The sequence below is a fragment of the Dreissena polymorpha genome, chromosome 9 (assembly GCF_020536995.1).
Source record: "Dreissena polymorpha isolate Duluth1 chromosome 9, UMN_Dpol_1.0, whole genome shotgun sequence".
NCBI classification, from domain to species: Eukaryota; Metazoa; Mollusca; class Bivalvia; order Myida; family Dreissenidae; genus Dreissena; species Dreissena polymorpha.
The window spans coordinates 99,862,566-99,887,192 of NC_068363.1; the positions used below are offsets into that span (position 1 = coordinate 99,862,566).

Here is a 24,627-nt window from a genome sequence, read left to right on the forward strand (position 1 = left end):
TGTGTTTCCAAAATTGGCGATGGATTTCCGCTGTATTAGCACTTAAGGCAGTTGTCAAATTGCCGACCAAGCGTGATAAATAAATTTGTGTTTTTGCGGTTTATATCAGCTCCAAAGCGCCTAGCCATAATTATCAAAGAACTTAGTAGAAGTTTTGTTATGAAATAAGTAAATTAGTATTATGGAATGAAATTTAGGTAAAAATGACATAATTCATGGTGAATTCACATTTACATTTATGACTATTACTTTAAATTCTAACAAACGTGATGAAAATGTACTATGAAATCAGTCATAATCACAAAGCGCTATTAACAACTGCAGTTTAGAAACAGGCATTAAGCAGAATGCGAGTAATACGAATGCAAGTTACCAAATTATGACAGAAGCTGGGGCACGTTTATTTTCCATATGTAAATTACATTGAATTAATAATATACTGTATCAAATATAAGAATTGTTCTTTGTCCTGAAATATGCGGTGTGCACATCGATTACTTTTCAGCAGGCGTTGCTCCCAGAAGTGACAAACAGAGCGAATCAGCATATAGTCTTCGATGTGTAAATGATCAGCTCGCCCGTTGTTTATTCAAATATTGACCTCGTCAACAGGCAACAGTTTGTACGATGTATATTTGTAAGGACCACATTTAATTATCAACAGTTCGTTATAGATTTAACTATTAAATGAATACAATTACCACATAAAATTGCAAAAATGATTTATCTACCCCCTTGCTTTTATGTAAAAATCAGCCTGTACATTATTAGTTAAGTGTTGTTTTAATTTGCCAGTCCTGTAAACACATCCAAGAACATTCACGTGGTTCACTATCGATTACTGGATAGTGCAAACATAATATATAAGTCAGGAACACCTCTTTTCGTTACCTGGCAACCACCGTGGAAACCCCTCGTCCAAAACCATACGAACACTATATAAGTTGATATTGATTCAATTATATCTTCTTTACAAATCTTAAGATGCAAGTAGTGAAGTGCATAAAAAAGATTATGTAAATAAATCATCTCATTTGCCATTCTTACCCTCCATGGAAGGAGTTGGGCTTTGAAATGAAGATACACGTGTTACAAATTCCAACAAGAACTTTTCTGGGCACACATTCAATCCACTTTTGTTTTACTTTACCTTAGGTGTATACCATTGTTCCTGTAAAGAATGAAACCAATGTTTTCTTTATAGGCACAGTGTTATCACACGGCTTATGATCGGGGATGGGGAGGGAGGATGAAATTGAAATATTGAACTAGCTGTCGGGATCGGACTTAATACCTTACCTGTACCTTTGTACCATTTACTCTCGACAACTATAAAATAGCTTCTCCGTGATACGTTTGCAGTCAATATTGAATATAACGATTTCATATTTACAATAACAGTAACAATAATAAAACGAAACGAAAAATGTGTTCCAGTTTTACAAGACTTTAAAGACAAGCGATTCATGTTTAATGTGTTCAATGTTTAATCGACTTAATCAGCTAGATCTTAAAATAAATCTAATAGAACCAGCATTAGAATTTCAAGAATTCAATATAGACAATGGTAACTTTACTTAAACTTAACACCCTTAGTACTCTACCACACTGAACGAAACTTAATATGATTTGATTCAATTCTAAGAGATCTTCATGATTGTCATTGTCAGATCGACAATGCAAATATTTTAAACGGACGTCATCGCTGGCGTGTTTTATATCAAGTATAGACTAATTATGTTAAAGTGTTTTGCAGACATGTTTACATAGGATATAGTCAGCGGTAAACATCAAAAGTTCAAGGGTCTGCAAAAAGTGCTTACACCTAATGATAAGTCTACGATTAGTAAATTATATAACCAGTGCCTCTAATGAGAGCAGACATGTAATCATGCATGTTATTAGTACGACTGTTGACAATCCTCCAGTAAAACGAGCCTTACATATCGCAATTTTGTAACCTTTTAAACATAAACAATAAATGATCTAACACATTATAAAATCAATAAAGAATACATATAAACAATACTAAATTACAAGCTTATTAAAAATTTCCTCGTACGCAAAAAATATACCTGTAAGCAGTCGTTTGTTTAATAAATCTAAAATTAGTTAGTGGCTACCATACCGGACAGGTGGTTTTTCTTCCGGTTACTACTTTTTTATTGCAAAGCACCATACCAAACCAAAATGTATTGCCTTTCTGTAAAATATTAATGACTGGAAATTGCAACTTTATTTTAAACTTCCAACTTTCGTGGATCTAGTAAGTTTATTGCATTGTAGTTCTGGGTCATATTTCGGGTCCTCACATAGTGCAGACTCAGGCGCGGAAGAACCTTATAAACTTTGAAATACACACAGTGTCTTGAGTTCAGTGTGGTTATGTTATAAAATAATATGGCGAATACTTCGTTATTTTGAAACAAACAAAACATTTGATTAAACTCAACTTCACACTCATTTATAACTTATTTTGATAATCACATTAAGAAAATGATTGGCATTGTAAAATATTTAATAGCTATGAATTTTAAACATAAAACATTTCATCGAATAATATCCACATTCAATATATTTAACCGTTTACTCACACTATTGACGGCATTCGGGGTTTACTGTTTTAAAACATAATTATAGTCTATCAAATTTTATAATATAAATTGATGAGCGTTGTTTGCGTATGAATGTTTGATGAATATGTGTATGCTCTATATATGTGTTAGATATTTCATAAAATAGTAGTCTCGATTAAAATGTTAAGTTAACATTTTTGGCACTGAGATGTTATCAATTGTACAAATTGTCATAATTTTTACAAATATATGAAAGTATTATAACCGTAAACAGTAGTAAATCTGTTCCGAACCAAAGTTGGTTATCACCAACCAGATCTGTGTCACCATACACTTTTATGTATTTGGGTTAAGGAATAAGTACATAAGTTTAGGTTATTGGTTATTAAAATAAATATGTATTTTCAACATGTTATTGAATTGAATACTTACTATCGAATGATAAATTAAAATATAAAAATATGGTTTAACATGTCATACACCATATTTTAAATTGCATGTAGGTCTCAACAATAGAGTGGTGACGAGTGTTGACGTCAGAGTTTAAACATCTCGATAACTTATTGTCGGACTATATATATATATGATCTACCTTATTGTTGCAATTATCATTGCAATACAGATAACTTTTGATACTTAACGGATACGTTTTACAGACTTTGATGGCATATACTCTTTATACATTGGACAAATACTGAGACAATAAAATTCAGATTCAATCATACCAGAAGTGCACACTTAACATTTGACGTTCGTGCCATTAAATCATCCTCTCTTTATTCCTAAATAATACGAACATGATTTTCGGAATCTACGCAGTGCATCTCTATGCTTTCATTATCTATACAATGCAAGTAGGTTTCAAAACGAAATTCTCTTTTAAATGTGATATAATAATAAAGCATATTTTGAGACTATATACATCAGACCAAATTTGAATGTAAATGTCACGGACTCTTGACTTCAGCATATACATGAAATACATTTCGTGATATGAATGCAACCACAAATTACTGAAGCTAATCGAATACAGTGAAGTTTTTACAGCATTTCGCCAACATAAATTGCTAACAATATTTATTCAAGCATCATCAATAGTTCATTATTTAATACTATATTGATCGAAGTAGTATTTGACCTCATAATTTTACACAAATAGTTAAGGGCTCGTTCTTTACGATGACGTAGTGCAGCAGCATTTGATGTTTTTGATGAACTCCGCATACGAACCCCACATGATTAACAATGAATTAGGCTTGTTTTAATCGGCTGCAACGAATGAAATGGTTTCGCACGACGGATAAAGGTAGACCATAAATCCCGACCTGTGAATTAAATAGGTGAGTTAAAGCTGTACTCGAACATATAGCATACGGTGTTAAAAAGATTTAATGTAAAAAACTGTCATCATTTAGGAAAGTTCATGTTCCTGTATCTTTAAAAAAAATCAGTCTTAAAGTTGAATTTCATATGACATTTCATTGTGTGGCACAGCGATAACGTCTACATATAATCAAGACAGTAAAACTTGAGTATTTTAATGACTGGCTGTGATATCTTTTGCATTTAATCATGGTAGGTGTGCATATGTGAAAAGACCTTTGCGGTTATCGGTTTAGTAAATACTTGTGTCATATTTCGCAATTAAACCAGACGGCGTTTAATGATAAACCAGCTTCAGTTTGCATATTACATGTTTACTTAATATATTTAATTCGCGTTACGAGTGTTTCAAGAGTGAATAAAAGTACGACATGTAGTTGAAATGTTTTGGTATTAAGACAATCGGGCATTTAAAATTAATTGAATCAAATCGTAAAAGGATTACAATGGTGAAGTGGATTTAAACATTTGCGAACAAACTGCCAAAGTGATTATTCAATGTGATTCCCTAAGCACTGTGTTCAAACCAAACTATATCAAGTGGAATATATAATTATGTCTTGTTCGTGTAAGTTTCAAATTAAGTATATTAAGTTATCGGCTTTTGGAAAAGTATGTTTTGCTTACTTCATCACGAAAGGGGTCATACGTGGCACGTTACTACTATGAATGTATGGGTTAATTGAATATAATTATGTACTGCCTATGTCTTTATTGAGAATACTTCCTAATATAAAGGACAAATAACCTCAACATTTGCTAACATGTTTTTCTTGAAATCATAAAAAACATGGGTTAAATCTCATGTTGAAAATTATTTACCAGTGTAAATCATAACTGTTTCAACTTTATAAATTGAATGTTAAGAGCAAACATGAATGTTTGTTGGATACAAGAACTCTTTCCAACAATGTCATTTATTCATTAGGAGAAATTCGATTTGAAAGCTTTAAATTGTACGATACGCGGGAACAGTTTCTCTTTCTCACATGACTGGAACACAATGATACAAGAGTATAGCACAAACCATTTTAATTTTATCATACATCACAGATAATACACGTAGAGTATCACAATGTATCTACATATGTAAAAAACCGTCATCTGCCATGCGCACACATTGTCTGCCCATTCATGAATAGCAATAGAAAATCAAATGGTTTGCACTACTGAGTGGTACTAAATATCTAATAACAATAGCTGGTTTGTTCTGGAAAAAAAATGGTTTCTCAAACGTGTAAAACGCACTATGAAATTTATTTACACGAAGGAGTCATGTTCTTGTGACATGTATAGTCAGCAAACAATACTTTGCAGGTAATTACGATCGTATTACTTCTCTTCAAAGCAGATGCAACGTTAATAAATTAAAACATTAAATTTAAGTTAGGATGAAAAAGTTCCAGAAATAAAGATAAAAGAGTAGGGCTCCCACGGGTCAACAAATGTCTTCGGGTCGGGTCGGCGGGTCAAAATTTGAAAGTACGGGTAATTTCGGGTCGGGTCGGGTATTAAAAAAATCATTTTTTTTTGTAAACTACAATAAAACATTTATTTTCTTTAAGGTTAAACACATCAGATACATTTAACAAATTACCGTTGGGAAATAAGACTAAATTACTTCACAAAAAAGTATTCTTTATGCAGAATTACCACATTCTTTATAGTAATACATAAATTTATTATAATTTGTGCTTGATAAAACCTCAATTATGGGATATATAAAGACAATGTTTAGCAAAATAAAATGCATATGAGTTTAAATAACCCTTTCAATAAAAATGTGATGTGCTTTCTCTATAAGAATGTAGGTGTATCTATTTGAATCAAAATGACTAGAGCAAATTAAGAATATAAGAGATCATGGGAATAGAGGTCTATCTTATTTCGATATGTAGTATTATTATTTTTAAATTAAGCACACAAAATAAAAAGGCTAAAATGCAAAATATAGACTGGTTAAAAACAAATCCTTCATAACTTTGTTACAATAATTGTGAAAAAATGTAACTTGATGTATCAAACTGTAAACAAGATCTTATCTTGTAAAACGTATTCACACAATGGCTGCCACTACAACTGACAGCCCATATGGGGGGCATGCATGTTTTACAAACAGCCCTTGTTTTAGAGTAGAAGAATATATGTGGTGAGCACATGTTTAAATGCTAAAAATAATGCATCCGAAAGAATGTTTGCTGTTTCTTGGTATTTAAACAAACAATGAGGTTGTGCTATGGTGTTAACCAATAATGTCAATACACGCATGCAACTATGCATTTTCTTCGTTATAAGACATTTAACAATATATCTCGTTGCATATTTTTTAATGTTTCTTAATCCTGTCACTCGAGATGGTACGTGTCTGCTTATCACAAATTGTATTAATAATGACCTACGTGATGGCGAAAACCTTTTATAAGTTGCGTTCGGTTATAGTCTTATTAAAATTTTAAGTTTTATTTTAACAAAAATGTTAAGAGCGTCTCACATAGGGAACCTTTTTCTAATACTGGCCACACTCATGTGTGGATATCGTCAATACGTTTTGACACATGACGTTTTTGTTATGTATTCATAAAGGCAAATTCAAAAGTTTGTTCGCACATTTTCGAGAGCTTTGAGCACTAAGTCACGTGTTTATTTTCGTGTTTTTTTTCGACTGTTTATAGTTGTGATTGCTGAACTTCGGATTTAAGCGCAAAGAAAAATGTTCTCTCTGTTGTGTTTATAATGTGTTTTTATTTTGAGTTATGTTCACTATGTGAGTATATATATCGCATATCAATCAAGCCATTTTTTTATTATGGAGGTAACTTTTACATACGTATTAATTATATATTGTATTATATTCCATAAGAATGTTCAAGCTAATTAATAATGGTAGAACATAACATGAAAAACTTACGAAACGTAGATTAAAGGTTCCTTGGTTAATTCATATGTGCTATTATAATTATGCTATTTAATTATTTATTCGTTATATAATATGGTTAACGTGTTTCTTTTACGTTTTTAACTAAATACATGAATGTGTATAAGCCTTTACTATTCGAGTAATTAAAGTTGTCATTTATATAAACGCATCAAGCTATACAGGGCTTCTTTTGTCAAAATTTCCTTTTTTATTATAAATATATATAATTGGTAATATATAAACAGTTTTATAGTATAGCTGTTTAAATGGTTGTACTCTCAAGTTATATACACATTTGATTGAAACACCCGTTCTTGTGGAATTTTCTTTCCAATTTATTTTAATTGGCAATTTAGCACATACTAGTTTATTGTTTATGTTGTTAGTGCTCAGTAATGAAGACATTTTGCACTCCTATTGATTATCTTGTTAGTACACAGGCAAGTTTTTAAGTATTGTATTTTGTTTATAATCCGTTGAATCCAAAATGTTCTCGCTTCTTGTTGATATTCAATACTTCTTCGAGGGCAACACATGAATTTTAGTCTTTATGAAAACATAAAACAATACGGTTCATCCACATGAAATTCATTCGTGTATGAATGTGTTTAATATAGTTCTATTTCTAATGAATTTGATAGTAAAAACAATATTGCATGTATATGCTACGAGCTTTGTTCACTGTTGTTCTTAGTTGATGATAGTTCTCACGTTCTGTTGAAAGTTTATGTGACCCTTTACGCATCATACGTTGTCAATTAAAACATGTTTTAAAGTCTCTGTTGCAGCGCATGCCCTGTATAACATAGTATGCTATTTTAATTAAACATTTAACAACGCACCATTGTTTGTTTGATCACAGGTTTTGTATTTGCATGTCTTTGAGCACTGATAGTCAAGCGTTCTGGCACTGCCCTAATGTTTGATCATGTTAATGTCACAGCTTGCGACTTAACCTTTACTCTAACGTTGACGACTGAGAATATCAATTTACATTTAAACAGAACTGCTTAAACAATATACGAGGTAGACATTGCCGTTCTAACATCTGACTATTCTGATCCCTGTGCTTTTCTTTCGTTTTTGTGTGGAATGCACATGAGTATTCCTGAAATGTGTGTGTTTGTGTAGAAAACGCCTCTAAAAGTACGTATTGTATAAATCGCTTTTCAGCGTATACTGTAAAAAAGGCACTGCATGAAGTATTGGCGATTGTTTTTCTCTTGATTTCCACATTATTTCAATTTTCAAACAAAACTATTCCACATCGACGGAGGGTGTTCACTAGTTCATGTTTACCTCATTCTGTTCGAGATGTAAGCAGCGTGTTAAAATGTGTGTGATATGTCTTTGTTTAATATGTTTTGGGCATAGATTGTGTTGGATTAACAACAACAACTCTTTTACTTTATTTTCTCGATGTTAGAATATAGAGCTCAATAAAAAGTGTGATTGTGGCACATAGCATAACTATCGGTATGCAAGCTCCTCAATTCTAAAAAGTGTGATTGTAGCAAATAACTAAACTATGCAAGCTCCCCAATTATAAAAAGTGTGATTGTAGCAAATAACCTAACTATGCAACTCCTAAATTCTATAGGAGGAGGGGTTTTGTTTGAAGATAAGTAACTCACATTTAGTTCTTAAGAACGCGTTTCCATTAATGTTGAACGAAAATCAAATACACATGAGGTTTAATTATTTTACGGAAAAACTTATGAATGAATTAATAGACTTTAATATCAAATCAATGTTTCCTTAAATCATGGTGTTTTTACGTTAGTTGATTCAGTTTTGGTGTTCGATACGAAAACAGTATTCAATGCCACAGAAATCATAATCCTCACAGTTAACAATACAACACTGTTTTGAATCTTATGGATAAAACAAGCACATTTTTTGCGGCTATTTGTTGTTCTTGTTTTGACAATCATTTTGATTCTAATGATTTGTCTCATTTTTGCATACTTTATATTTTAAGTCAAATATGTATAATCGTTCAAGCGTTATGCCTTTATATGTTAAATTGTACAGATTATCTTTGACTACGAGGAAAATGCCGCGTTTCAAAGCAGTGTCATACAAACGTTACATATTGTCCGACATTGATAACCTTTTTTCGTAATCTTATCGTAATCTACCGGTAGTCTTATTTTAAAATACATATCGAACGATATTATAATCTATATTTAAACAATTGCGAAATTTCTTAAGCTTACAGATACACGTCATGCATAATTATAAGTGAATACCATACATTATGGGTATGTTTTGGTATTAAGCATGATTAATTAAATCAATGATGTTATCAAAATGGTACAAACCTGTACCACGCACGCGGTGTGACGTAGGACTGGTATCATATGAATACAATTATTGTAGAGGTCTTTATACTATCATCATAAAAGTTACTGAAGTATTTCTATACTCTGCACCTGGTACTCTTTATCAATCCTATGACCAATCTTATAATGTATTTTATCGAGCACATATTGCATAAGACTGCACTAAAAGGTCGCCTGTTATTATCTAGGACGGCAGTTCTACTTTTGAAGACACCCTTCCCATTCATTGTAATTGTACACGTGCAAGACGCGTACTTAAATCGAAGTCGAGCGTGATTTTTTGTATGCATGAATATTATTTATACATGTTTGTTATTTAACCATACTATATATGTGAAATATGGAATACATTATTTAGCTTCGAATCTCTTTGGTGTCAAACAATTATCGCGCTATTTGTTGATGAATTTTATTTCTTTCAAACGCATTAGACTTGTGAGAGCACTCTAGTTGTGTTCTATATTTGAAATATATTGTCGCTATTTATACGAGTCATAATCGCGTGAAACGCATGTGAAAGGGTCGTATATATGCTAACATGTGTAATCTGTTCAGAGATAAACACTGTAACTACATGTTTTACGACGGTATTCAGCGTTGGCACTGTACCTGATTATCAAAGATTGCCCAGTATATGCACTGACTTTTACTCCTACACTGACATTATTATGTATTCATTCATGTTGGCTCTACTATTTATAAATACAAAAATACGAAATATCATAGTAAATATTTACTGTAAACGGAATGACATTTTATCATACAGCTAAATGATTTTATAGAACAAATACGACTCCTAAAGAAAATATAAGGTTTTCTCCATGGCTATTTTTAGATCAGGTTTCTTCCACACTTATCTGTTTCAATTTGATACCTCGTGTTTACCCACTTTCTTAGCTCATTTTGTGTTTTGTTTCTTTTTAGTCTTTAAACTCACAATTTTTGACGGCAGTTTTTTTTATTTTTTATTTTTTAGATCTACTTATAGATCAAGATCAGCGGCCTCCTGCACAATATTTCTTAAAATAGTATGAAAACTATTAGAATGTAATACTGTGATTTCATCAACTTATTAGCATGCATATCATATCTATTAACTTAATTTTGCTATATTTTATTTCCATATTGTAGCTGTTTTATACTTGTTACATTTATACACATGTTTATATAGTCGGTTCAAAAGCCTTAATGGCTTACGTTGTCTATTTATGTCTTGCCGACTCAAAATAAATCTTATCTTATCTTATCTCACCATATCAATACTTAATTAAGACGTATATAAGATGGAAGATGACTAGAAAACTGGGGAAAGTGAATACTTTCTTAATTTAAATTGAAACAAAACTTCAGCGTAAACAATTCTATACTAGTCAAATCACTAAGTTCTTTTTCAAAAAGAGCAACATATCAACATTTTCACTTTTCATGCAGGATTATTGCCCACACACAATGTAACCAGCTGTAGAGAACACATGCTCACTGGCAACTGAAGTTGCTTGAGTAATTAAATACTTCTTGGCGATGTGTGCTAATTGTGGGTATTTCTTCTTGTTGGAATTCTACTATTGAAGTGGATTTTTGTCCAATTTGATACTTGGTTCATCATTGTAACCATTCAGTTCAGTTGATACTTTATCAGAATCAGGAACACTAAAAGATATCCCCAAACAGTTCAGTAAGTGCAGTTTGTTGTTACACCACAACAGAGAGCTTCAGGAATTTTGTTGTTATCATCAGAATCTTAACTGGAAAAACGACTGGACAGGTAGCTTCACCACCTCAACGGTAGAACGAGTTTTGTACCCAAGTTCAACTTTTCAATTTTTACAAACAGTCATGCCTTTGTCGGTATCATAATGTCCTTTTCGTTTTCGGATTTAAAACCGAAATACGCCCATACTGGCGAATCTAACCCCTTACCGCGTCAATAGTTTTTATTCCTCTTTATTCACTTGGTTATCAATACACACAGATTGACACAAAACATGAGCTTTGAAATCGAGATCTTGAAACCACGAAACTATATTTTTTAATCCGGAAGCGAGATAATAATACAGAACGGCACATTTCAAAACGGCCAGAACAAAACGGCAGAGTTGATTTTAGGCCTTTCTTTTGAAAAAAATATTGACCCGACCCGGTACCGTTTGCGAAAACTTTGACCCGGAATCGCGGGTATTTTTTTGACCCGCGGTTTCGGGTACCCGTGGGAGCACTAGTTTATTTACAGCGTGTTTAACAACGCAAAGCCGATAGTTCCAATAAACAATTTTGACATTGGTATAACGGGAATTAAATAGATCTTTAAAGGTACAGCGTTTATCGCGGCGTTGTTTGAATTAATTCAGAAATTATTTTAGTAGTTTCCTTAACCACTCGACTCAAGGTAATTGGGGGATATGTTTAAAACTATTTACATCGTATAGTCAATATGGACCTAGTATTTGTTTAATTTTGTTATTTAGTATTCATGTGTGTGTGAACGGTTACAAAAGCTTTATTATATATCATGGGCGTACAATTTAAAAAAAAATATGGCACGTCTAGTTTTGACCAAATGCGCAAGATTTGATAATTAAAAATATGTGGAGGATACGTATGCGATGTTACGCACCAAATATGAAAAGGAACTTGCCGTTACATAGCAATTTTTTTTTCAAAATCTATTTACAGCTCTTTTAACTTCCATGTGCATCGGACTGATATCATTTAAAAACAATTGACAATTGGATGCCTAAGGGTCATACACATTTAGTTTCGTTAAAATTTACCAAGAGGTTTAAGGGGAGATGTGGTTTGACTAATACATTGACAGACGACGCACGAAGAATACGAGCGGTTCCAAAAGCTCACCATGTCCATTGTTCATTGGAGCTTAGAAGCTGTCCTCAAGGATGTGACATAAGGTATAATACCATTTCATGTAAAAAGTCATATTTTAGGGCCTTATATGTTTCTGTATCTTCAGTTCATTTAGACTTCATGTCATCATGACATGTTAGTGTATGGTTTGTGTATAGTGCATGTACAAATGACAGCGGAACGTGAGTATTTGAAGGCATTTCTTGCGAGATTGTTTGCATTTGATAAGGGTAGGTGTGCACTGGTGTATATAGATCAGAGCGATTATCGTAGTATTAATAGAGGCGTCATATTACGCCGTTTAACAAGACCATCTCGCCATTATTTAAATCAATCCCATTTTAATCACATTTGTGAGTTGAATATGTATCGTGCTAGGAGTGTGCTAATAGTACGACATTTATTTGAAATGTTGTTATATTATGGCAATCGGACATTGAAAATTAAACTAATTGATTTGTGTAAGTAAAACACTAGTGACGTGGATTGAGACGCTCGCGATATTTAAATATGGTTTCATAGGAAATGTATTCTTACAAAAATATTACAAGCGGAACATATAATGTCGGGCATGTGTTGTCAGTGTAAGTTTTAGATCAAGTATATTAATGTGTATAATTATTTAATATATATCAGCTCACCCAGCGGTTTTCGGAAAAGAGCGTTTTACTTGCTTCGTCACGACAGGAGTCATTACTAGTACGTTCTTTCTTATTATATGTGTTATATGTGTTATATATGTGTTATATATGAATTGATGTGTGTATTGAATACAATAATGTACAGCATGTACCTTTATTTTGATTGATTGTAAACATATTCAGCACAAGTGACTTTGAGATGTGTGATCATAGTCTTTATAAAACATTGGTTAAATCTCAAGTTCAAAATTATAGCTCATGGTCAATCTTACCTGTTTGATTAATTCAATGTCGAGTGGAAGAATTATTTATTTTGTATGTTAGAACGCACGCACGCAATTGTATGCGTTTTACAAGCTGTAAATTGTACAACACTTGTGTATTGTTGCTCTTTTCCCCATGCCTATAACTCTAGTATACAAGGATTTAATCCAAACCATTTCTAGTGAGTACAACTCACTATCAAATTACAAGGGACTGGTTTGTTCTGGACAAAACGTTTTCTTGAATGTGTAAAACGCATAAAGAATTTAAATCTACCTTATGTGTCAAGGACAATCAATAGACACACGAAAGAGTCATGTTCATGTGACGTGGTTAGTCAGCCATCAATACCTTGATTTAAAGCGAGGATATACGATCTCATTACATTTTTGAAACAGAGAAAATGTTGATGAATTTACAATTGAAATACAAGCGCAGAAGAAGTAGTGCCAGAAAATAAACGAAAGAAGAGTTTTAATTACAAATAATTTTCTATCCTACAGCAGAACCATACTTCGTGTAAACAAGAAATGTAAACTGATGGGAAATTCCCATTTGTATGTGAATTTGTTCATAAGTGACATAAGCAGAAATTTCATTTTGTTCGATTTAATAGTTTAAATCCAAACATAGGGTACTGTGTGAATACCGGTACTCAACCATTGATATTTAACTTCATAAACCCAAATGATTCATCTCGGGGCAAGCATTTGAACCGTTTGGTAAGATTTGTAAAATATTCGTTGTGCTTTTGTTATGAATGGGTTTAGCGGTACATACGACCTTGGTATTTCAAAGTCGTTTCGTGTCAAATTGGGTTGCATTATGTTGTGTGAAGTCGTGTAACGACATGCTAAATATGTTTTGATAGACACTTAGAATATCGCTTTCACAACAACTCCAACATCAAGTGCCACATATATCATATTTTATTATTGTTTCCTGAAATACGTTTTAAATATGTTCAAGGTCCGTATTTATGTTCATTCGTGTAAAAACGCCAGAACTACATTCCCTATCTCTTTATTGTTTTGAAGTTTTTTGAAGAATTTTTAGCAAATGGAACACACAGAGCCATTAACATTAACATGGTAAATCATTAAGAAATACAACGATAGGAGCTTTGTACAAAATATTTATAGTGAACAAATAAAAACCGTTGTTACTAACACTGCCGGCATATTTAGAAGTAGACAGGCGAAAAACTGCTGTTAAATTCGGTACATACTCGCTTTTTCAAATAACAACAGTATACCAATTGTTTTAATGATGTGAGCATAACATAAACAGTACTTCTCATGAAATAAATATCACACAGAAATTAAAAAATATCGGATGGTAAACAATAAAGTTATAGAATAAACAACGATTATTCATAGCAAGTTTTATTATGCCCCCCTTCGAAGAAGAGGGGGTATATTGCTTTGCTCATGTCGGTCGGTCGGTCGGTCGGTCGGTCGGTAGGACGGTCGGTCCGTCCACCAGGTGGTTGTCGTATGATAACTCAAGAACGCATACGCCTAGGATCATGAAACTTCATAGGTAGATTGATCATGACTCGCAGATGACCCCTATTGATTTTGAGGTCACTAGGTCAAAGGTCAAGGTCACGGTGACCCGAAATAGTAAAATGGTTTTCGGATGATAACTCAAGAACGCATACGCTTAGGATCATGAAACTTCATGCGTAGATTGATCATGACTCGCAGATGACCCCTATTGATTTTGAGGTCACTAGGTCAAAGGTCCAGGTCACGGTGACCCGAAATATTAAAATGGTTTCCGGATGATAACTCAAGAACGCATACGCCTAGGATCATGAAACTTCATGGGTAGATTGATCATGACTCGCAGATGAACCCTATTAATTTTGAGGTCACTAGGTCAAAGGTCAAGGTCACGGTGACCCGAAATAGTAAAATGGTTTCCGGATGATAACTCAAGAACGCATACGCCTAGTATCATGAAACTTCATGGGTAGATTGATCATGACTCGCAGATGACCCCTATCAATTTTGAGGTCACTAGGTCAAAGGTCTTGGTCACGGTGACCCGAAATAGTAAAATGGTTTCCGGATGATAACTCAAGAACGCATACGCCTAGGATCATGAAACTTCATAGGTAGATTGATCATGACTCGCAGATGACCCCTATTGATTTTGAGGTCACTAGGTCAAAGGTCAAGGTCACGGTGACCCGAAATAGTAAAATGATTTTCGGATGATAACTCAAGAACGCTTTTGCCTAGGATCATGACACTTCATAGGTACATTGATCGTGACTCGCAGATGACCCCTATTGATTTTCAGGTCACTAGGTCAAAGGTCAAGGTCACAGTGATAAAAATCGTGCTCACACAATGGCTGCCACTACAATGGACAGCCCATATGGGGGGCATGCATGTTTTACAAACAGCCCTTGTTAATTACTTAATTCCATCATAGTCATTAAAAAAGTAATAACAACTGTTATTATTATTATAATTATTATCATTATGAGAAGTAGTATTAGTATTAGTATTATTATTAGTATTCATATTATTATTATTATTCATATTTTTATGTATCATATAAATCTTGTTACTGTTATTATCTTTGTTGTTGTTGTTATCAAAATTGTATCCATAAAACCAACTATAATAGTAATTTGCGTATTTAAGTCAAACACAATTGTTAAAATCGCCGGTAACGAAATAAATCTGGGTTAATGTAAGCTATATCTGACAGCATTTAGTAGACAGCGAAATATACAACGACTGCACGCGTGTAACTTACATAAGGCGCGGTGTCAGATAAAAGATCGTATGTGGGTATTTAACGATATTAAAGATATAGAACTGCCATAAATCGAATGTCCCATTATTGAAGTGTATTAGTAAGCTCAAACGCAGTTGTATTGACAGATTTGAAAGTTATTAATTTAAATTTATAGACGGAGTAAGTTATTTGATGTGCAGTTTTTATTAAAAGGCGGTTATACAAGGGTACGTGAAACTTTATGAACAACTTACGGAATGTTGCTATGCGATTATGTAAAGCCTTACTGATACTAAGTATAACACTTTAAACTATGGCGATGGAAGGTGAAGTGGTATCCAATATAGGCCTGTGTTATTCAATCAACGAAACACGTACACCAACAAAGACTTGTAACTTAATGTAAGTTATTCTATGTGTTCTGTATGTTTAAATGTTAACACAGTCTAGTCAATATTCATCTATTATTTGTTTAATTTTGTTGTTCTAGTATGTTAATGATTACACTGTGAGCAAAGTTAAATAGATATCATTAGCGTACAATTTTCTTGATTTTCTGATAAAAATTTACAATGTTTTATCGCTTGTTCCATTCACTTCTAGAATGTCTCAATCCAACGTGTGATATGTATTACAATGTAAGTAGACATTTGCTAAAATAGATTGACGAAACATGTAAGGTGCTTATATAAACGTTATATTTTTAATTGCAAACAACGGATCATTGGCGATACTGAATCCAGATTATTAACTAACATTGTTTAACAATTATTGTCTTGTATTTAATTTAAATCAGTAGTTTAAACAATTGGAAACAATGAACTCTTGCTTGCTTTAGAATATAAGTAACACATAAGGTTAACGATTTAGTCTGTAGATATATGAAGTACAAATCGAACAAAATTATCGAAAATCATAACATTTTATTTAATTTTGTAGAAACCTGGCATACAATTTTATGCTTGAAGCTAATTAGATTTTCAGAAACCTTTCTGATAAGGGAACAAATTATTATAATTGCGTAATACCAATCTTATGAATCTTTAATACAACAGTGACATATTAGACATTTCAAAATTGCTGGAAAACAGTTTACAAGAAGCTGACAAAACATCGAAACGTGACCAATAAGTGATGACATAGCGAAAATAATTAAAGTCACTAATTAAACGGTAAAAAGTTTAAGTTGGCTGACACAAAAGCCAAACTTTTCAAAATGACTGGCGGTATATCAAACAAGATTTTACAAGTGACACACTCATGGTAATAAACATCTATACTTTAAAATTTAAAGCGGATTATGCAGAAATACTATTCTAACTGTATATATTATATTTGTTTACTGATTACAGTTTGTTTGGTTTCCTAATACAAAACTTTTGTTTGGTTTCCCAAGCTTACGTTTCCTCTAATATAAGAATATCGTATGTTAATGGTCATGAGTGTATAACGTGATCGCGAATAATTAACATTTATTACAAGCAACGCCAAAGGTGAAATCACAAGGTGGAACATTATAATTAAATCATAATTAAGACAACATTCCGTTTAACTTATTTTGTATGGTTATAGTTTAACAGTAAATGGTTTTATGTTGTTAGATTCTTTGATTATTACAAAATGTAGATCTATATTAACCTGAAAATGATATACATGAAAGTTTAAAGATGTGTAAATGATGCTGTATGTGCGTCGGATGACAAGTAGACACCAGTCAATCAATGAGAGTTGATCCATCTTTGGTTTATATTAATCGTGGCAATCAAAAGCAGATGGTTGCATAATATATGGTTGCATATATCTATATTATGAAATAAATGAAATAGACCACATATATTTTGGCAAATGTACACTTTGTGTTCATAAATGTTTAAATTATGCAACGATGAAAAGTAATATAGAATCAAATTTGACCATCTTTATTTGGTTTCATAGATGGCCCAAAATAGTTCATTTAATGTATTGGACTGGCATGCCTTTGTTCTTCTATATTTTTGTTTCGTAAGGAAAGCAAGCAACGGCTAGTACCATTACATATGTGCGTAAATGAATCGTAATCTTATACTCAAACACAGAGGCGTTCCATATCAGAAATTATTATATTAACATTTGCATACGGTTAGGTATACTATTATAAATATGAACTGTATAATACTTGATGAATATGTATATTTTACAAAACTATATTATCAGTACATATGTATCATGTGTAAACTATCATGCATAAATCCCCAATGTTTATCGACCATGCAACTTTTTTTCTTTGCATCGTCATTAACTATTTAGTGTGTAAATAATGTATGCACAAATTTTCCATATGTGCATTAGGCCTTTTGGATGTCTTGTTTAGTGCAACCTGAACATTTTAACAAATAATGAAATCGATTCACCGTAAACCGTTGAACAAACATTTAAAAACCGTGGCTTCACATTAGTGTCAACTGTTTAATTACGGAATATATTATTCAGTATGATAACTGCTTTCATTTCAGTAAGTATTTTATTATTTTTTATACCTTAGATGCTACTATCAGTACAACAAGACCATATAGGGACATTTGAATCTCGTCTCTTCTTGATCTTATACTACTGTCGGACACCTAAATAAACTGAACAATAATGAAAATAAAAGAATGTGTACTGTTGGCACTGTGTGCGATTGTCAACTGCGTGAATGGCCTCCCGGCGAACACATATAGAACAGAAAAAGGTTTGATATGCTACCTATGCCCACCAGGAAAGTTCTTTGTAAGAGACTGTTCGCTGGACTATGAAACAGCGATTTGCAGCCCGTGTCCGAATGGATATTACATAGCAATATCTAGTGTGGCCGAAAGGTGCCAGCCTTGTTCTTCCGTATGTCCGAATACGAATTATGAATCACCTGACGATCAACCGGAAATTATCACTGTCAACTGCACGAGTGCGACAGACATACAATGTGAGTGCAAGCCGGGATTTTGGCGAGAGAGTGGATTCCATGGCATGTGTCGAAGGGCAAAGTTGTGTGAAGAAGGGCGCGGGGTAAAAGCATTAGGTAAATATTATTCTGTGTAAATTAGTATGTTATATTTTTATTCACAATAAAATGAAGTTAAAGCACAGTGTTTTCAAAATAGCACAAGTATTTAAATGCGGTATGAAGACACTTCATCTGTCAATAAACGGGTTATCAAGGGGTTTGTTTGCTTCTGTGTTTCTTTTCTGTTTGTTTTTCGTCGTTTGTTTTTCATTAAAGTCCTTTCTTTATGACGAAGCATTAAGCATGCGTGATGTTATGTAACATATATTTTTCAGCCACGGGGAACTCTGACACCGTCTGCGAACATTGTGAGCCCGGTCAGACGTTTTCAAATATGTCGTCTGCAAACGAAAAATGCCGGCCTTGTACACAATGTGACGCTCTGATGTACGTCGGACGTGTATGTCTACCAAACAGAGACACAGAGTGTATTCTTCATTCGACGATTATTACAACAAAAACTACAAGTGTGTATACATTTAACTTCAACTTTCCAATTTGTATGTTTATTGTCTCTGCATAATCTCGTTCAAGTTTTATTTAACCAATGTCCGCAGGTAAGCTAAGTCTTTAGCGTATATTCAAATACACCGATCATTTGAAGTATGTATGTGCAATCATGTTCTTTCGAATGAGGGTATAACTTTTTCAAAATATAAAATGCCAAACGTCCGAATTCAAAGGCAATTAAAAATAATGGCGAGATGGATTATGTCAACATTTTACCATTAACAAACGAAATAAAGAAATGCTGTATAATTCGGGCACATAAATTGATTACAGAATTTTATATTCTTGAACCACAGCTTCACTAAACACGCATGGAGCCCAAAAGACGTTACATCTCGGCATAGGTTTAGGTTTTGGCACACTTTTTTTGCTGGAATAGTAATTGTCGGAGTGTGGTGTCGTGTAAGGAGGAAACGTAAGCATGGTGAGTTATATTTGCTATTATTAAAGTACGAATATATAGTCACTCGTTTTAAAATCCGTTGTGATGCATATATTACCATATGTTATTTATGAAATTGGTCATTTGGCGTAAGCACGAGCTTATTTTTGCTCTTCTTATCGTGTCTATACGACTAAAATGATTGTCATCATATTCTTTACTATTTATTGAAAAGTATAATCCAAAAAAAATCATATGTTTATTTTATAAGAAAGTGATTATACCTTATGAAACTTAACTATTCCTTAAAAGCAAAGATAGTAAAAATCAAACTAGGCACTTCCTGGTCAATAACGGCATACTGTAACATAAATGTATACATACTATATAGGACCTTCGATTTTAAGTCATTGTATAATCGTTTAAAATATAAAAGAAAGCTTTTATGTAAAGGACAAACGTGGACGAAGTAAACACATAAATACAAATGACGTATATAAGTATATAAGCTTATTTTATTATACGACATTAATATATTAGTGAAAAGATAATTAAATTTAATGTCTTTGTTTTCAACCGGGAAACAACTTAATTGTAACAGTTAACGTTTGACAATTTACACGGTCTTAACAAATTGCAGTAAGTTTTCATAGCAAACATTTTTGTATTAGGCTGAATGATGGGCACTTACGTCATATACAACACTGTTTCATTTCTATACGTAACATTGTTTTTCCAGCTTATAGGAGCTCGTCAAAGGATCAGCTTAGCTCATCAAAAAGCACACATAGCAGCGAATCAGATCTGGAGTCAACGTCCAAAGATGATGGATTCAATGAAAACTTATCTAAAACGTCTACTTTGAGAGGTAGTCACAATATGCCTACCAACCTTTCATATCAGTTGGTATAAGTTTTTCTTATAAACACAAAACATCTGTTCTGTGATAATGGGTTAATCAAGTTATTGTTTTTAAATATTTTAATGGCACTGCTTATTATAAGTTACGGAAGTTAAGTATTGGCTTTTGTGACTAACTCCAAGGCAATTACCCGATATGCAATGTATTTGCCTATGTTCTATTTATGTTATTAACACATTTACTCATATGAATAAATATTTGAAATCTTTGATGTAGAAAGGTATGAATCAATGAAGCATCTTCTTCTTATGCTTCAGAGAGTGACTATCGAAACTCAGGACCATCCGGCGACCGTGGCATTTTGAAGGTAAAACATATATGTATTCTTTCAGTTTGAACACTTTTGGGTTTTTGGAAAGAACGTTTTCAGTCAAACAAATTCATGCTGATTCAAAAATTTACAAAACTACTTTTGCTATTAAACTATTCTCATTTATACTCATTATTATCAGTGTTATGTAAATCTTGGGATATTGTATTGCCAGGAATATTAATTCTTTATGCTTTCAAATAGTTGAATTATTTATTATAAGTATACTCATTTACATATAAAAGTATGTATAATGACTGCTGTTAACTCTTTGTAACGATTTCCGGTACAAAGAGTATACACCGAATTTCATTTTCCTGTACCATGTCGAACCATATGTGTATATTTTTAATCTAGCACATGAGCACACTAGAAATACCGTATCACACAACATGTGTGTGTAAATAAAATAAATAAATGCGTTAAAATACGCCGTTAAAAGGAATAATAAAATAGACGAAAGTCGAATGGTTACACGCGACTAAGTGGGGATATGGCCGAATTCGAGAAAGACATATTTTGTCAAGGTTGTAAGTCTTTTGTGCTTGTTATTTCAGAAGGAGAAAGACAATACATTATCTCAGTGTATGATGGATATATATCGCGATATGATGTGTTCAGTTGGAGCCATTGTCAGATCTAACGAGGTGGTTGGTACCGGATTTAGAGTGGGAAAACGAAGCATAGTAACCGCTCTGCATGTTGTTATGGAAATTATAGGTAAATTCACCATTAGCCATTTCACGCTTTATTTGTGTGTAGTGGAAAAACATGGAGGTTATAATTTGTTAGCTTCTTTTAGATTACTCAGTGACATAACTTGACTGCACACTATTTATGCGACGCATGCATAGAATATGAATTTTATAAATTCGTTTTTATTTTATTTTATTGAATTAAACATATCGTTGATTAATATGGTATATATAGTATTGTTGTATGCTAATAGTGTGTGTCGTTTTACAGTGTACACAAGTACTTAAGTTTTGTATTTACAATTAGAATTGCACATGATAGCCAACATTGCATAAGTGTGTGTACCTTTTACAGACCCAAGGAAATGTGGAGAACAAAACTTTTTCAAATTAGAAGAAGCGTCTGTTGTGTTTACTGATAATCCGCTCGATCCATCGGCCAGACACTACAACTTCAGCGCAAACGGTTTATATTTCGATAAAGATCTGGATTTTGCTTTCCTAAAAATAGCTCACCCCAATGGGAATTTGCCAAAAAAGCTTACACTTAGAAAAGAACCTTTCAAGCGTGTCGACACTGTCTCGTTGATTGGGTATGGTCACCCAGGAAATCCAAATAAGCATTTTGAGAACAGTTGCCAAATCATATACAGAAATTCACGTGCAATTGATATTGCACACACTGTTTTCCACCAAAACATTGACAGATTCCGGGCAGGCTTGCTGCAGACATATGATCGCTCGATGGTTGAAAAGGGTTATCAGGGCTACGATTCCCAACATTTAATACTGATGCATTGCTTTATGGAACACGGTGCTTCAGGTTCACCTATTCTGGCCTGCGTCAATCCATCGGCAGGGATCGTAGAGGTTGTTGGAGTACTTACTCGTGGTTTTCCCGAATTTTATTTTTGTTTGGACAAAAGACATAAACATTATCTACCTGATAATTGTAGATTTGAAGCAGGATCTCGCATGACGTCAATATATGAACGCATGACTAGCCTACCGAAGGAAATTATGGCGGATTTTTTTGGTTAAAGTAAATGAGATGTATTTCATTAATATTAATGAAGAAATACATACATTTTCAATGCTGATATATTTGGGCCCCAGTGTCAATCAGTAAATTGTAATGATGTTAGCTATTATTAGGTAAATTGTAATGATGTAAGCTTTTATTATCAAGTGTTTAGTTCCTACCTTAATTTCTAGTGGCATTTGTGTTTTATGTTCCTTGGTTTTCTTATTTGTACATCTTTTCATATTCATGTTTGTATTTTTATGTTTGTATTCTTTGTACAATATTTATTAATTACTAAGCTCTGTAGTACTAAATTTGTGTGATATTTTAAGTACGTGTAAACGCTTGTCTTTTTAACTAATATTAAATAATCTCAAGTCTTTTGAAGCAATACTTTATTTATACTCATATTCTCTATTGTTCTCATCTACAGGATTGTTATAATTATGTTTCTTTGTATGTGCTATACATCATGTTGCTATCATGTAATGTAATGTGTAAGTCGGCTCAAACATCTCTTCAGAGCTTGTGTTATCATGTTTGAAATACCCGACTTTATAAATAAATATTACTTGACTAAATATTACTTGACTTGTGTTTCTTAAGGCATAACTTTCTCCGTCAGCCAATTAAAATAGTATCTATCAAATAAAAGTGCTACTTTAAATATTTTTGTTAAATGTTATCACTTAAAACTGACGTAATCCACAGATTTTTCCATTTAATGCTTAACACATGCTGTTATGGATAAATTGACAGCCATCTTGATTTTTACTGTACCCGATGATCGTTGCCAGGTTACGGTCAGCTAAATTTACAAGCTACGTAGCGTTGTTCATTGATTTTCAAGTATTTTTAGTAAAATGTATTCAAATGAAAATGGGAGTAAGCGCTCTTTTGAGATGTTTATATTGTCTATTGTTATTTGTGTTAGTTAATATTGTATTGTATTAGTTTATCTTCCCTAGAACTTGTATTTTTTGGCATCTGTTCTGAGTACCTATTAAGGGTACAGTGATTTATGCGCCCGGCGCAAAATTTGTTGTGACAGGCGCACTGTGTCGTGTGTCGGGCGCAATATTCCATGTGCACGGCACAGGGCGCAGTGTGGCATAGAAAGTAGCATATAAATAGCTGAGATTTTCTCATAAAAAATCCTCCTTTGAGTAACATCTTCCATACAACTTTTATTTAGACATTTGAGTAAGAAAAATAATAAACAAACTTTGTTAATACAATAAAACACCTGAAACATAGTGTAAAAATAGTGAATACACATATATAAATATATATTAAGACATTTATATTTCGTTTATAACATTTCTTGCTGGAGAATAAACAAAAAAACAAAACGTTGAAAAGTCATTCGGTTTGGTTTTAATGAAAACTCGTTTATTTAGTCATTTGTGTAAACGCGCGGACTGGGTTCTAACACTATAAATTGTCGTTAGCATAAGTGATTTAATTTGATTTAGAAGGTAAAACTTGCTGTTTAGAGCTATGATATCAGCAAACTTCGGAAAAAAATAATTGTCTAGTCGTACAATCTTTTACAAATATATCTTACAGATTTTTCTAAAATCTCAAGGCTTCGTCTTCTTTGAAAAAACATTTCCGAAACTAATATCAGGAATGTTGAAAACTCAGTTTAACCCATACTCTACCTCCCTTCAACGCTTGCTCTATCTCTCTTTTTCCTTTTATGTATAATTACACGCGCTTTCGGTTCAACAAAACATCGAATCTAAAAGGCGCTGTTGCATTTAGCACATTAAGAAAAAAAAGCCCACCCACATTATTTATGTGTGATTAATACAATATATCAAACGTCGGATTAAAATAAGACAAACACCGGCTTATGTTGTTTTCCAAACAGTCCAAACATATACTTAACGACTAGATACTACACATAATTATAAAATATATAAAATAAACAATAAATCTTTAATTGGACATGATTTGCAATTTGTTAAAACATACACAAAATGGCAAAGTCCACCAGAGTATACACTAACTT

General features: G+C 32.8%; 1 protein-coding gene across 1 annotated transcript; it reads left to right on the plus strand.

Moving 5' to 3' along the window:
• The first annotated feature begins 18,364 nt into the window (after positions 1 to 18,364).
• On the plus strand, positions 18,365 to 23,191 carry LOC127846313 (uncharacterized). Its single transcript, XM_052377480.1, has 7 exons — positions 18,365 to 18,782; positions 19,043 to 19,154; positions 19,574 to 19,701; positions 20,399 to 20,527; positions 20,839 to 20,888; positions 21,449 to 21,611; positions 21,942 to 23,191. The coding sequence occupies exons 1-7, from the start codon at positions 18,365 to 18,367 to the stop codon at positions 22,625 to 22,627; spliced, it is 1,686 nt and encodes a 561-aa protein (XP_052233440.1). The 3' UTR covers positions 22,628 to 23,191.
• The last annotated feature ends 1,436 nt before the right edge of the window (positions 23,192 to 24,627 follow it).